A 16118-nucleotide genomic window follows, 5' to 3' on the forward strand; every position below is an offset into this window, starting at 1 on the left:
CATAATATCGCATGACGTAAGAACGCGAATTTGGAACTTATTTTTTATTCAAAGTATAAGCGTACTTATTCTTTATTCAACTTCTAAGCCCCTACACATTGCCGCCAGCGACTCTATGTACGCAACTTATTTTACAATCTGTGAAAGTTTTGTGCCATGGAGACCGAATTCGGAAAAGAAAAATTACAGTGAAAACGCGACAGGATTCGGGTGTGGAAGAGAAGGTCGAATTGAATAGAAGTGAGCAGAGAGTTTCCTCGAGATGCAAAATCACGTGCCTGAGGACTTCTTTTTTTTTGCTTGGGGAAGGGAAACAGAAAATCACTTTCGCGTATGCAGGGGTATCAGCTTCTGTGTTTCGATCCTACCAGCCAATGCTCTTCCGGTTTTTACCTCCATCACAAAGTCGTTCCTTTTCGTTCACCACTTTTCTTTATGTCTACTTGTAGAACTAAACCCTCTCTTATACTCCACCGCTATCACAATGGAACACATTCCGTGGCCGGTTAGCCGATCAATTTCTACGCCCAGCGGTTGCTGAAAGTTCAGACTGTATTTTACGACATTCCTTTTTTTCTTTCACTGCTGGTGAATAAGTCAACTGCGCAATTTCAACCCTCCCAACAGAAAAGTTCAGAAGGACAAAAACTTTTCTCACGACCATGCTGCATGGTTCCCTTGGACACTACATTTATCTCGCGCACTTGACAGTTTTCCAGTCTGTCAGCACGGCTCAACGAGCCAGCGGTCCTCGATCATCTTATCGGCGTCGTTCGCACACCACTTTCTTTTTTTGAGAAATAGAAACGTTTGGAGCATTGAAAGAGGTGCGAACTGTACTGAAATGTAAAAGATAATGCTGGAAGTCTTCTATGCGTCCTCTTCCTGTTACTCTGACCGCGCAGCTTTCGTATAGTTGTCCTGTAGACACAGGAAACGCAGCGCGCAAGTACCTGGGCCCATATTCGCAAACAAATAAACGTTCTTACGTTAAAGCTGTTCAAGTTATCAGATGTCAGCTATTCATTATTCTGGGGCGTATTAGCGAATGCGGCCGCCCAATAGCAAACAACACTTATGGACTAGAAACTGTGCAATAATTAAATTGTGCGGTTTAACTTACCGACGTTGAAAAATGGGCTATGAAGGAGGTTGAGAGTCTTTTACAACCCGCTACGCAGTTCCAGTTGCTTAAGAATGCAAATAAATCTATATCTGTCAACCTTATGCCCTTGAGGGCATAAGGGTGTGAGTTATAAATAGAAAGCACTGAAGTTGAAAATCGATTCACTTTGATATAGCGAAGGTTTCCAGATGTTATAGTGAAGGTATACCCTTTACGTGCACCTAAAGCACGGTATGCACGAGCGTTTTTCTTTTTTTTTTTTCTTGCATTTCGGCCTTTTGGTGTTCTTTCGCCATGACCGGCAACCGAACCCGAGACCACCTGTTCAGCAGCACAAGCCATATTCACTGAGCCACCGCAGTTGGCTGCTCTGTGAATGCAGCCTCTGGTTTTGGTCTGAGTTGGCACTAACTGACAACGTTCGCAAAAAAAAAAGAAAAATGGAACGAACAAGAAACGAAGATTGGAGCTCCGACTTGCCCAACCAAACGAGATGACAATGTTAAATTGAATTCGTAGTCGAAGCACCGACTATACTTGATGTTCTGGAATGCGTGAGAAGTTGATCACTTAGGCGCAGGTTCATTTTTTGTATGGATTATTCAACCCTTCATCTCTAAGTTAAGTACCACCCAGTTACAAAGTCTGTACTGCTACTACCCTACTACACATATGCAACTGGGTCCCATTTCACATTTCTATTGCAGGGTTCTTATTTTGTCGTCTGGTACACTTCAGTGTTACTTCCTCGATTGTGTAATATTCGGTAAGATTTTTCTTGCAATATTTGACCAGAACAACAAATAATAATGCCTGTACTAAAACAGGCTCTCGTAGTACTGTGTCCCCTATCGTACTTTTGTCGTGGATGTTATATCGTACTTTGGTATGTTGTCGTGTCATTGCCTTTTCAGAGAAATCGAGTACCTTTACGTTGTCCATTCGGAACTGCTACATCTTCAGTTATTGTGACCGACGTTCCTATCAAAGATTTCGTAACTGCCAGCAGCGCACTGAGAGCGAGCAACGTCATACCGCAACATAAGAAGCAGCAGCACGCGTGCACTACACTTATGCACGAGCACACTTAAGTCCGAAACTGGCAAGACACGCAACCTGACGAGACAGAAAAGTGAGTCACTCAGGCTGGACGGGGGCACACGGTCCAAGCCGTGACCCCCAGTCGATAATGCTTACTGCACTTCTTCTCATCCGAGCCGTCGGCGCAGTCCTCGTTGCCGTCGCACTTCCACTTCACGGGGATGCACTCGCCGTTGTCCACGCAGCGAAATTGATCCGCCTTGCACGGCTCGGGCCGGTCTGCGTCACCGGTCGCGACAGAACAAACACACGCCAGCACGGCGTTACGCGCACGCTTGCTTACACTTACGGCCATTTGCTTGCACGCTTCGTCCCACACCCCTGCCCTCGTTTAGATACGAAAAGCACAAGATACGGCGTGGGTCGTATACGTGGACATGCTGCTATTCCTTCTCGTCGGGTGATGGCATGGAGCTTTCGCCACGAAAGCATTAGCGCGCGCAGACTTTTTTTTTTTTTTCCCAGGTTCGGATATCTCCCGGAGAGACGTGGTGCAACTGTTTCAAAACTTATCGTGGGTGCTGGTCGCCAACTTTTGCATCAGCTGCGCCAAACGAAGGCCAGGTCTGGCACGGGCCTCTTCCAGGTGATCCCCTCGATTAGGGAGATGTACCTAATGATGCGTTCCTGGGAAACGCAAATGTGAGGGCTTTGGAGGCGTGAGGTGTACGGAGCTCAGCGCATTTGCTCTTCTATAACCTCCGCAGATGCGCGCTCTGTGCGTAATGCCGATATGTATGGGTCTTTTCTGACCCCTACAGATATATTCTGGAACACGAGGTGTCAGCGATTTCCCGACCAGCAGAATACGAGCAGTCGTTTCGAGACCAGCACTGCATCGACGTATTATGCAGCAGAATGGTGCATAACTGGGCTTGTTGGCAATACGGTTGCATGTTTGCTGTTGAGGACTGCGCGAGAGAACGGTGCTTGAACTCACTACATAAGCACAGCTGGTCAATGCGTATTCATTTGAAAATCCAAAACTATAAAGAAGAAAGTTCCTACATATTTCTATTGTACATCAGTCTAAACCTTCGTTCTTTTCTGAAATGTTACTATGTACTGATCTATTTAGAGTATATGCTATTTATTTACGGGCCAGTGATTCTATGGCTTTATTTTCTTTGTTGATTTCTGATGTAAGCCAATATTGTTGTTATATAATACTTTGCTTATGTATCTTCTGCTTTTTCAATATCTATCACACTGAAGCAAAAGTAATGCTCCGGAGACATGCGTTCTGAATAATTGAATTTTTCGTTGCTGTGTGCTAAAGATATATTTGGCAAATATGTATGTGACTGATATGTCATGCTGCCTTGAACTGTAGGGGCGCAGAGGCTCTGTCAGGCATTTTGCCTTTACCTCTACCCCCTTCCTACACGGAGAGAATCCGTGAAACAATAAACAGTATTCAATATCTTCAAATAAAGCCTCTTTGTTAGTATGTGCTCATAGTATGTCTATTCGTGTGCCTCCTTTTTTTTTCTTGTTGTTTATTAAGCTGTTACCAAGTTATACGTTAATAAGCGACCATGATGCCGTTGAGAAATATATTAGTCAACTTCGACTTTGACAAAAGCTACATAGGGCTCTACATAACCGCTTCAGTCACGGCGTACACGTTTGTGAAGGCGACCTATTTTTGCCATTGCTGTGCAGTGGTTGCAAGGTATGCGCAACGAACATTAAGCTTTCACTAAATTGAGCATACTGCTTTCCTGAACTACACCCATTCCACTTCTGAGGGAAATGTATCAGTTCAGACGACCGCTTCGGGGAAGGCAGTACGGTGTTTCTCGGGACGTCTGAAGTGGGGCGTTCAGGTAGTAATTGCGCAAGATTTCTTTTCTCTTGCTGTAATGCTTGTACCCAATAATTAATCTGTGCATGTCATTCGAACGAGTGATTCAATATTTTGAATGAAGAAACGTAGCATAACTGACGGTTCAATAAATTATTATTTAATTACTATGTAATTACGATACTTCTCTATAGCATGCACAGTCACTCTCATCTCACACTGACTTGCGTTCTATGACATCTCCAGCACCTTGGCAAAAAAAAAATTAATTTTGCACATTTATCGACAGTCGATCGTAATTCGTTACTGAAGAGGACAAAAAGAAGAAGCAAAAAAAAAAGACCGTATAGACAAGGATTTGATTAACGCATACACTAACTATTCGCGCCAAATAAGGCAGGAAAAGAAAGCCTTGCAGCCTGCGATACATTGCAATAGCAGCGTGCAGGCGTGTGCGCACTTTGCACAATTTAATGTGAGCACAACTAGAAACGACTCCAGAGCCGCAAGGAGTAGACGCTCCAATTTCTGCAACCAACTCTGCAGTTACTACGGGACATAGGTTCGGCGAGAAAGACAGCGCCACGCAAACAGTACCATATACACACACACACACACATATATATATATATATATATATATATATATATATATATATATATATATATATATATATTCCGTTCGTTGTTCCTTGAAGCCTTTTGAGATCTTTTAAACAAAACACACTAACTAGCTGACGCAGTAAAGGGCCTTGAGATAAAGCAGTTTCTGTAAAACTAGCAAGCCACAGTTTCGCAACAATACTTTCTACAAAAACGTTGCAAATTAAGTTCGGTTCATTAAAGTTATTCTTTTTTGACGTCTTCTCACCGTGACGGCACGAAGGAGAAGAAAAAGAGTATCCCCATATTTTCCTAGTCTGCAGAGCGTCCTTATTCCGCATTGTGTTTGATTTTTTTTACTTAGTTTGTCACTGCGTTTTTCTTGTTTTTTTTTTACATTTAGGATAGATTACATCTATTTTAACTTCAACCAAAGCAAATAAAGCACAGCGGGAAAATGTGGCAGTGACAAACTAGAGCCTGAACTTGCGCGCTGGACCGTTAAGTCAGGCATTTCCATGAAGACACTGGAAACCAGAAACCCACTGCTTCTTACTTACATGTGGCAGTCTTGAATTTTGCCGGCTCTGCACGTCAAACGAAGGATAGAGTAGAATACTTCCTTATCGAAGAATAAAAGGGACACTTGCACAGAACTCAAGTACACAGCTGCGGCGTAAACAACTTCGGGGTTCACTAACGTGAACGACATTTTTTTTTTCTTATACTAGGGGACACTACAAAGCAATCAGAGCCGGCTCGCCTTGTTTCTTTTCCTTCTCGCCCACGTGGTAATCTGAAACGAGAAGGCAACAGCAGCGTTCCTTTGGCTCGTGCGATACACACTCGAACACAACGCCAGCTACAGTTGCCGCACATTACCCGAAATGTCGTCCTCCTCGGCGTTGCCCTCAACTACGCGGTGGTGGTCTGCAAAAGAAAGAACAGCCGGCAATGCTCTATTTCACTCGACGCAGCGAGAGCGGCCAGACGAAAGGCCACCCGCTCGCTGAGGGGGCGGAGATGTGCGTAGTCCCGTAAAGACAGAGCCCGCCGAATGACGGATGGCCCGAGGGGGCGCACCTTGTTCCGGACAGGAATGCGCCCATCCGTCACGCTATACGATGCTGCTTACCCTTTTTGCCGTCGCCGTGCAGCGCGCTATCTGTCGGGCGGGAAGCGAGGCGCGAGGCTGTTGAGCGCAATGCAACAAGGACGAACGGGGGGCGAGAACGCTGATCACGACCCCAGCCGAGAACACTCACCGGCCTCCTCTTCGTGGAACTTCTCGTCGTCCACTGTGGGAACGGAAACGCGAAGGCAGAAGCGGTTAGGCATTAACCGCGGTGATGCATCATTTGGCTGTTTTAACAGCTTGCTTGACAGCGCTTGTGTGTGCGTGATTATATATATATAGTTGAGGTAACTCGCCGGATTCGTATAGAGCTTAACGAATTATAGCCTTACGCGCGCTAATGCGATACCGCCTTGAGTGAAAGTGGTCGTTGGCGGTGTCCTTTTCACGGAGCTCGACGGGCCGCTTCGAACCGATCGGCGTTTGTACAATAGCCAGTTGTAATACACGGGCACAAAGCAGTTAATCAGTTAAGACTGATAACGCACTGTTTAAAAACTATATTTCTGTTAATATGGTGGTAGTCTATTATTGGAATAAAGAAGGAAAACAACATAAAATCTTACTTCTCGAATTTCGCGCAGCAACCACAACCTCGGTGCCTCCGTGTGACGTCACTAACTTCAAAGTATCTACTCGTATTTGGGCCATCGTGACTCAGGAGTTCTCAAAATTTCTTTAGTTCAGAAACTGACTCTTTCAAAACACGATGGACCTTATTTGGCCGATAAACAGGCATACTAAGTACAGACAGCAATATAGGCGACGTCGAGAAGGGGCGGCAACTTCAGAGTAGCGCCACTACCAGTCTTTCGTTGCTGCTTCGATCTTTTTGGCGTACCGATCCTTGCTTCAAAATAATGGCGTTTCATTCCTTTTTTCCTTTTTTTTTTTGTAATGTAGAAGGTTCATTTCCCAATACAGCTCAAATTTTTTTTTCTGTTTATTATCGATTTAACCGACACACTCGTCAATGCATCGACAACACAACCAAATCTAGGCGGCGCATATTTGTGAGACATGGAAGCAAAAACTTAGTAGAGGGAGTGAAAAAAGAACAAAGCGTATACTGCTCAGTCTGTTTCCACGTCGCGCTAATATGTACCCGCTATGCTTAAACTAACTCTCTTAGCAACATATTCCACTCAACATAAGCAGAGCATCGGCCAGTAGATATGAGCGCCCTCAAAATAATGCTTCAAAACAGATCAGATTTATTTATTTATTTATTTATTTATTTATTTATTTATTTATTTATTTATTTATTTATTTATTTATAACCTGCCCATCAATCACGACGAATTCTTCGTACAGGGTCTTGAAAACTTGTCGGCCCATCATCTAAGGTAGTAATCGCTCAGTAGCTCCTTTCTAAATGAAGGAACGCGCCGGCCACGTCGTGCCAGCAAGCCGGCTGTTTCACAGAATTCTATTCGCGTGCACCGTGGCAGTGGGCTAGTTCCTCATTCTTTACGGGCCTGCCTGCAGCCACTTTCTATTTAGCAGAGAGCTTCCCTGCTATGTGTAACTTGACGTGCAGCCATTATTGCCCACAATAAAAGGCCGGGAAAGATGGCCTATCGGAACGAGTACGCAATCCAGCCCTCACCTTCTTCATATTCCACCGGATCCAATGGTTCGCCAGTCTTTCCTGCAAGCAGAGCACGCGAATATCAGACGGTCATGACCGACCAGACGTTAAGTGTGGATACGCCGTCCTTCCACATACTGACCTGAGCCGGGTCCTTTGTTTACCGGAATAAACACCGGCGAGTTTTGTACTGCAAATATAACGACAAGCGCTGTTTTAGTAAAACGTCATCCCGAACATTCTGCCATTTTGCAGTACCAAGCTTTAACAGTCTTGCTACGAGAACTTGACACAAAGCTTATCGGGTGCGAGATAGTTCCGTTTGAGTGGATGCTTCCTCAGTGACTCGTGCTTTCTGTCGGTGAAAGCCAGCAGATTAAGAAACCGTTACAATGAGGACCTGATCGTGCATTATTTCGCGATTCGATCGCCAGAATCCGACGCCAAGTTGACCCGTCGTTTAGTGACTCACCAGGTATGGGATTACCAGCATTGTGTAAAGGCAGGCTTCCTTTATCGTCTGGAAATAAACGGTGTACATATTAGGGATGGTTAAAGTATCCAAGCACGTACAAGAACGCACTCTGCGGTGATACAGCTCCGTAACTATTGGTATAAAAAACGCTCTTATTGCCAGCAGTATTCCTAGACTACAGAATACCAGTTGCAAGAGTTTAGTTGCGTCTAAGCAGAGATAGTGGTACTTCTAAGCTGGTTGGTTACACTTAGAACATTAAGATTAAGCTTTGCGTTGTAAGTCTTGTAGCATACGAGTGCAAATGCCTTACCAGGTATGAAACTGCCAGCACTGCGGAAAGGCAAATTGTTCCCCTTATCATCTGGAGAGAGGAGATAAAAAGTTCTGCATATCAGCGATGGCTAGTATCTTGGAACACGTGAAAGTCTGCACTCAGCAGCAATAGACCTCAGTAACTAGTTATATAGGGACGCAGTTGTGGGCAGTTAATGTGACCCATACTCGTGACATTGATGAAGGTAACAATTAAAAAAAATTCACTCTGCTCTTTCGTGCATTCTTACCGATAATGAAATATCGCTTTCGGGGAAGCTGGCCATCTGGAAGCATCAGTACCGCTTCATAAATAAGAGCAAACAATTCTGTCAAATTTTCCATCATGCACACTATAAATACCCCAATGTCCAGAATTATTTGTAATGCCATGCGATGCTTACACTCGAATGGGCGCAGCGCAGCAGAAAAGTCCAAACAAATTACACGTATACAACGCAGCACCTTCGACCCATAGCATGAAGTCGTTTATTTCCAGCTCGTTTACTTCGCATTTGGTATTAAAATCCTCCCGAGTACTTTATCCCTGACCTCATGCTGTAAGCCCATCCATTTCAAAGGAGAACGCGTTGTCATCATTCTCTAAACGCCCCCAAGATAACATCGTGCACGCTTTCAATCTAGAAGGTGTTGATTACCAAAGACAGGCGTGGTTTCATGCACACCTCAGCCACTTTCCAGAAGAAACATTATCCAACGCAATGTTCTCCTCCGCAATTCCTCCTGCATTCCTGAGAAAAACTTATACATTACAATCTTATCACACAATTTGAGTCATCTCAATATGGCGCACAGGTATGCCCGCATTCATGCGCTCAGGCTCGATCCCGCAGTTCAACCAGGCCTACAGCGTCATGGAAGAGCTTCCGCCTTCATCTTGTCCGTTGCTCATCGACCTGTTCACACATGCGCTCGGTCTACCACTCCAATTTCACCTCATTTCCAAGCCTTTTGGAAGTTTCGAATAATTTCTTCACACAGGAAAGAGTTAAAAAACAGAGGCGTTACGACGAACGTGACGCAGAGACTAGAAGCGTATGAAGTTCCGAGTATGGCTCGCATGCATATTAATATGACTTTGTGTTCCTATAATGCTATACGGAACGAAGTCGTTCAAGATAACCCGCAACGTGAGCCAAGTATTAGCCTCCTAAGCCAACTTTTCTCCGCAGAAATTTCTCGCCCGTGCGCATGCAGGAAGAGAGTGAGAAAAGAGTCCTAAACTCCAGCGTTGGCTGCTCGCGATAAGGTTCGCCGAGTCGCCAACATCCGCGCATCAATAAAGAAGTGTAGGCGAACAGGCTTACTTCGACGACGAAGGCCAGCCAGTTGGTTGGTGCGCGCACTGGCTGCGGTAAAAGAACGACGGGATGAGGGTTAGCAAACAACCTCGGGTAGGCGTTGGCGCGACATCAGCAAGCCAATTACACCTAAAGCCCATCCATATTGAGGCCTCTTCCACGGACTGGTAGAAAGCGAATCAATAGAGGCCCCGTACTTATCCTCGAGAGCCTTCTTGGACTGTTTGATTGACATCGCTTTAGGTCTTTTCAAAGTTAAACAAAAAGCAGTAACTGAAGAGAAAATGCGTGAGCACCGTGTTTCAGTGGTCAGTTTTCCTCAAAATTTACTCCAATTTGTGTAAGACCCTTTTCTCGTCACCGAAAACTGAAGACACGCGTAAATATGATTCAAGAACCGTGGGATGGCGTCGCAATCACGGATGTAGCATCAGCTTCATCACCTACAACAGGATGTTGCATCCCCCTTGTGCATAGTTAAGCAAAAGCGGCTTCACCGGAACAAACTGGATGAGATGGACACTTTGTCTATATATGCACACGAGATGCTCCGTTATGAATCTAACTGTAGTATTTGAACACAGAATTAGCTTTACAGCTTCGTACTATAGCTGTCAGTAATAGGAACTGATTCGTAATGCGTTGTGCTGGTTGGCTTTCTTCGGATCTCGGGCGGCTATACAACCCCACCCGCACACCATAAACCTTTATATAAGTACGCAGCTGAAAAATGGGCACAGCCAGAATAGGGAATGACAGGAAGGGTAAGCGCCGTGTTACAGTCTTCCTCGGAAAGCGTCCGGAATGCGCAACTGGTGGCTACGATGTCGACCATTATGGTGATCAAAAAAGACAAACAAATACCACTCACATAAACAGTAGCGCACAAAAACACGACAGAGGGGGTTAGAAGGCGCATAAGTACGAATAGCGTTGACCAGCAATTAGATGCTTTAACCGAAGATTGGCGTTTGTTATACAATAACGCCAATACTTTCTTATCCTCGATTACAATGTTGTGAGAATATATTCGATTTCTTTTTCTGAGAAACATACCGAAGGGGCATACACACCGAAGTGTATAAGTGACCGTATTGTATTGCGCTGTGAATTATATACAAAAAAATCTAATTCATGAGGAAAAAGAAAACAAAATTGTTTTTCATTACTAGAGCGCCAACTCTTAAATGGTGAAAAGTGAAATGGCATCCTTATCGGTAGAATTTTTGTGTTCGTTCCATCGGCGCGGAATAGATCAAAACTGGAGAATCGTTCAAGAGACACTTCTCATTAACGCGAAAATATGCGCCGAAGGTTGCAGTCACGTCGCCTACACAAAACGCGAGGTTCACCGCAGATATAAAACGCTTCACAAACAAAAAGAACTGCTTATAAGCGAAAGCAAGACGCACGGAATCTGATTGAGATTGGAAACGTTACCATGAACATGCACAGCTTTGTCAAAATGAAATTCAAGGAACTAAAGATAACATTTACGATCACATTCCAACTATTCTACGCAACAATACAAAATGGTTTTGGAAAGTGACTAACCCCAACTACTCGTCACAGACCCTAATATAAATGACTAAGGACGGACAATTTCTCTGCCTTAAAGAGACCACTGAGTAATTCAACTCTTCTTTCAACTCCGTATTTAACGACAAAGTGCCTCTTTCTTCGGACTTTCGCTTTATCTTTTAGGTGTTAACATGGATGGCGCAATCATCACCTACCAGGGCATATCATCACCTATAGGTCAGTTACCAATTATCTCTTCGCCAGGCCCTGATGGTATACGCCCAAAGTTCCTGAAGTTAACTCAGTCTTCCCTGTGCAGAATTTTAGCCGCTTTGTTTCAGCACTATGTCGACTCCAGATACGTGCCAGACGATTGCAATATCGCTTACGTTACTTACGTACTAAAATCTGGTGACCCTTCAATAGCTACCAATTACAGACCTACTTCGCTAACTAAAATCGCTTGCAGACTGTTAGAGCATATCATATCATAACCATATCATAACCGGTGACGCGACACCTAGTAGAGCATGATTTCTTTAGTGTGACAGCATATATATGGACACTCCAGTGGAATTTCTGCCATCGACGTCGCTATGATGTTTTGTATAAAGTTCAAAGGCGATAACACCGTCCCCGTGCGCCCGACGCTATATGTGTCAGTGAGTGCGTGCGAGGGAAGCTGGTGATCGCGGCTCAATCTCGCCCGCGCGAAACGGAGGAAAGGGGGTATAGGAAGCGCACCGTATTCCGTCGCGCGCGTGGCATTCAACGTTGCGAGGCAGCGGGGGGAGCCGAGGAAGGGGGGCGGCATCCTACTGCTGTTGCAACTGCGCATGCGGCGGCTGCGCGCGCTCGCGCGGCCGTACCTTGAGAGCGATCTGCTTTGGGGGCAGAGTCTAGGTGTGTCGACGACTCGTAGCTTTGTGCGTGCTGTGTGTTCTCGGCGCTCAGTTCGCGTTGAAGCGATAGGCAGCACGAAGGTCACCTCACTCGCTGCTGCCGCCGTGCTTCCTAACGCCATCGTTTCGACAGTGAGTGTTCGCGGTCGTCGAGTGTGATGTGTTCATGTTTGCCGTGCGCGCTGACACTACGCTTGTTAATTTAGTTAGCAAGCGAATGTTCACAAGTTGATACGGCCGGTAGAAGCGCTATCCTCAGTTTTTATCGTTGTCTGCTAATTTATTATCGCAATCGATGCTTCTCCTTTCGGTCGAAACTCCAACTTTTTTTTTTCATAATCAGCATGGATTTATAGAAGAGCGTTCCTGCGAAAGGCAGTTATTTGAATTAATGACTCGTCTCCAAAATGCCATACATTCTTCATCCGAAGTACATGCCATGTCTGTAGGTTTCAAGAAAGCTTTCGATAAGGTTCAACAGTTTCTGTTATATTAAAGAAACTCTCGGACCAAAACTAACAAAAATATTCTCAAGTGCATCAAAAGCTCCTTAACGAACCGCTCGCACTCAGTCCCTGTTTATTAATAAACACTTATCTCAGTTAGACCAAGTCAAATATGGGGTGCCCCAAGAAACTGTACTCGGGCCAATTCTATTTCTCATATACGTGAACGAACAAAACGCTAACATATACTCTACAGTAGGACCGTTTGCCGATGATTGCGTTGTATTAAGGCATATCAATATTGTCTGAGATGTTGACCCATTCCAGGATTATCTTAACAGACCTAATAAATGGTACGAATCCTGACAAATGGAAATAACTGTCTTAAAAGCAAAAGCCATATAATATTTACCACATCAAACAGCACAGTCGAATGCCGTCACGCATTCAATACCATGCTAATTGAAACGGTGCCCAGCCAAAAATATTTAGGAATTTGTGTGACATCTGATATTTCCCGGAATAAATTATATACATGAAGTGTTTAGCAAAGCATCACGACCACTCTCGGTAATGAGGCCCAACTTGTACTATGCTAACATGGATGCCAAACTACTAGCTTGGACTACATTAGTACGCTGGAAAGTAGGGTATGATTCTATATTATGGAACCCTCATCAGTTATACCTCATCAACAAATTATAATCGCTTCAGAACAAAGCTGCTCGTTTTATTGCAAGAAAGTACTCGCAAAACTGATATAAAAGCATCGCTTGACTTACTCTCTCTTTCACATCGGAAGCGTCAGGCACTGCTGTCTTTTTGCATAAACTTCATCACACGCATTCGGCCTTTGCCACCTATTATATCATGCCGGCTCATAGCGTATTTCCTCGACTAGACCATCCCTTTAAAGTGTAGCCTGTTTATCTACATGCAGACTAACCACTTCATTAATGGCCGATTTTTGTTGCTATAAGACACCGGAATGAGCTGTCAGAATATACTGCATGTATTTTCAATCATGATAAGTTTGTTGGCAACTTAAAAAGCACATTGTGGTTAACATTATTGCTTTTGTATATACTTCCTTTCTTATTCTAACGTTTCTGTTTCAGTACACATGCGAAATGTTGTTTTTCTTTCCTGTAGCTTTAAAACTGGAAGTCCTACTTCGCTTCAGTGTTTAGTGGCTTGTACCGGTGAAGTACAGAGCTCCTTAACACGTTATTTGGGTGTTGTAACTCTCGCTCCACTGTTTTACATTGCATTTACCTTCCATGATAGCTTATATTGCTTTGTTTGCATCCTTGTTCAATCACCGTCTTTTTATTTTGAACTACAGTGAAGTAAATTTATTTCCTTGCATCATGTTTTCTTTTCCTCTTTATATTGCCGTTACGTAGTCATTTGTAACAATTTACCATATATTAACCTTTTATTATCGTTTGCCGCTGTAACTCCTCTGCAAGGCCTCCAGGGTAACTGAACAAATACTACTCCGTATTTGTCTGAGTGAAAAGCTGTTATTTATAACCCAAACTTTTAATAGAAGCCCAAACATTATATAAGCCAAGCTTTTATTCCTTGCCTTAAGCAGGAGATGAATTTCGGGCATCCAAACAGGTATTTTCGTTTCTCTGTAAAGCTAACTTTACAGCAGAACATTCTAAATTTTACACGTCAGCGATGCCTGATTCAGCCTCGAAAGTTATTCAAAAAAGAGCTTTTGGAATAGTGGCCGTTGCCTATGCGCCTACCCCCGCTCTCCCCCCTACTCCCCTTTTCTTTGCCTTCCCCCGAGGAAAGAGATCCTGGGTACGGCCATGACATATGGTCGCAGCTGTAGTGTCTCCCGTGGTCGTGTTGTCGGGCGCTGCAAGCCTGTCATAATGGACCAACTAGCTCGTCGTCCGTTCTCGTCACCGACACAGATTTCCGAGACTAAAGAGAGCGCAAGTAAGAAATGGCTCTCTACGCTGGCTAAGGCATGGCTCCTATAGTTGTCTAGGTCACGCAGTAGCAACCTGTCATCACACAGCAGCAAGGAGAAAAGCGCGAGGGGAGAGGCCACCACCACTCACGGCACATCTCCTCGTCCGATCCGTCCTCGCAGTCTTCGCTGCCGTCGCAGAGCCAACGCATCGGGATGCACTCGTGGGTCGACCGGCACGAGTACTCACGGCTGCGGCAGTCGTCCAGATGCCCTGCAACGCGTCAGTGTTGTTGACAAACTGACTAGGGGACCTGTTAAGCACAGACATTTCTACAGGACTGATAAAATCTTACTATGTAATAATTATTTTCCTTTTAGCGTCGGCTGCATTGCGACGGGGCCGAAGAGACAGTTGACTTGACATGGACCTAGGCTCCACATACTACACAGCACAGAGGCAGCAGCATGCTGAACGGACAAGTTCCTTTGAATCTAACCACAAAAAAAGAAATGTTACAATCAGTTACAAGGAAAGGAATACAGTCAACTGCACCGAAGCCAGTGTGTCCATTTTTACTTGTCTAGCAATGGGAAACTGGCTTTGAATTTTCAACGAGTTTACAATCTCTGATATCGAATCGTTCGACGACCGCAACAGGCGCTGTCCACGTCGCAACCCGCACCTCACCTTTCCCAACAGATGCTCCCCATGAATAATGCAGGAAAGAAACTCGCCAGCAAAAACAAATTAAACTTAAGAATGGCTGTGCTTTGGCGCAATGTCTTGTTTGGTGCAGTAAACCATCGCTGGAAGTGATATGCAAGCATTACACTTTTGTGAGTATTGTCCAACAGCAAAACCACTACAACAGGTTCTTGAATGTGCATGCTGCCTTGCATTGCCACCTAGACTGCTGCGTGCCGCTGATGCTAATGCGGGTCATGCCATAAGTGCACCAAAATGTTTCGTGCACTGCATAGTCGCCGTTCGCCGTCAGACAAATAGGAGCGCGCTGAGCACTCCCCATCGGCCGAGTTTGTTGTGCTTGAGTACAGAGCGCAAAATGCATGGATAGGCAAGAGTAAACTCCGAAACTATCGTTGACATCAGCATACTAGGGCACTGACACGAAACAGCCTGCACAGGAATCAAATGTCACGTGTGTTGTATAATAACGCGGCTCAAGAGGTATATCCACATCCTAATAGTGTATTAACCCCCTTAAACATTCACATACAACACACACGCACGCACACATACACATAATACACAGAACGTGCATATATATATATATCAACGAGAAGAAAGGGGGTTAACCGAGGGGCCATATTTTTATTAGTCATGTCATAAGAAGCCAACAAACGCTGACACCAAGGACAACATAGGGGAAATTGCTTGTGCTTAATAAATGAAATAAAGAAACGACAGTAATTGATGTTATATATATATATATATATATATATATATATATATATATATATATATATATATATATATATATATATATATATATATAGCATCTTTTCTTCTGCAGAAGAATATTCTTATAGGGCCTGTGGCAGAGATAGCACAATTCTGACCCTTGATAGCTCGGTGAGGCGGGCATTACTTCTATGAGAACTGAAAATGCTTAATTGAATAATTAACACCAATACGCTGATTACATATTTATTTTATTAGCTTACTGATCATAGTGTAATCTACGAATTGTAGCGAGTGAGTATACAAGGCATATCAACTGAGAACGAATTCTGAGTAGGGCACCGGTTTCTAGATATGTGCCGTCAAAGTCGCGGTAAAAATGCACTGATGTTCCATTTGTTTTTGTTTTTTAAGAA

The 16118-nt window shown here is 44.2% G+C and overlaps 1 protein-coding gene across 15 annotated transcripts in view; it reads right to left on the reverse strand.

Moving 5' to 3' along the window:
• Positions 1-16118, reverse strand: part of LOC142578718 (uncharacterized) — a 78902-nt gene that overhangs the window by 25880 nt on the left and 36904 nt on the right. For 11 of the 15 annotated variants that reach the window (XR_012827297.1, XR_012827295.1, XR_012827296.1 and 8 more), the window contains 11 exons: positions 14428-14550; positions 8151-8201; positions 7835-7882; positions 7505-7552; positions 7381-7422; positions 5902-5934; positions 5772-5801; positions 5519-5566; positions 5400-5432; positions 5197-5223; positions 2324-2446 (listed from right to left, as the gene is read on the reverse strand). Coding sequence is in view for 4 of the 15 variants with exons in the window: in XM_075688221.1 (XP_075544336.1) it covers positions 2324-2446; positions 5197-5223; positions 5400-5432; positions 5519-5566; positions 5772-5801; positions 5902-5934; positions 7381-7422; positions 7505-7552; positions 7835-7882; positions 8151-8201; positions 14428-14550 (606 nt within the window). In the remaining 11 variants the exon portion in view is untranslated. The remainder of the gene's footprint in view (positions 1-2323; positions 2447-5196; positions 5224-5399; positions 5433-5518; positions 5567-5771; positions 5802-5901; positions 5935-7380; positions 7423-7504; positions 7553-7834; positions 7883-8150; positions 8202-14427; positions 14551-16118) is intronic. The other 4 variants (XR_012827299.1, XM_075688223.1, XR_012827294.1 and 1 more) reach the window with 3 other exon arrangements.

This window comes from Dermacentor variabilis, chromosome 4 (genome assembly GCF_050947875.1).
Source record: "Dermacentor variabilis isolate Ectoservices chromosome 4, ASM5094787v1, whole genome shotgun sequence".
NCBI lineage: Eukaryota > Metazoa > Arthropoda > Arachnida > Ixodida > Ixodidae > Dermacentor > Dermacentor variabilis.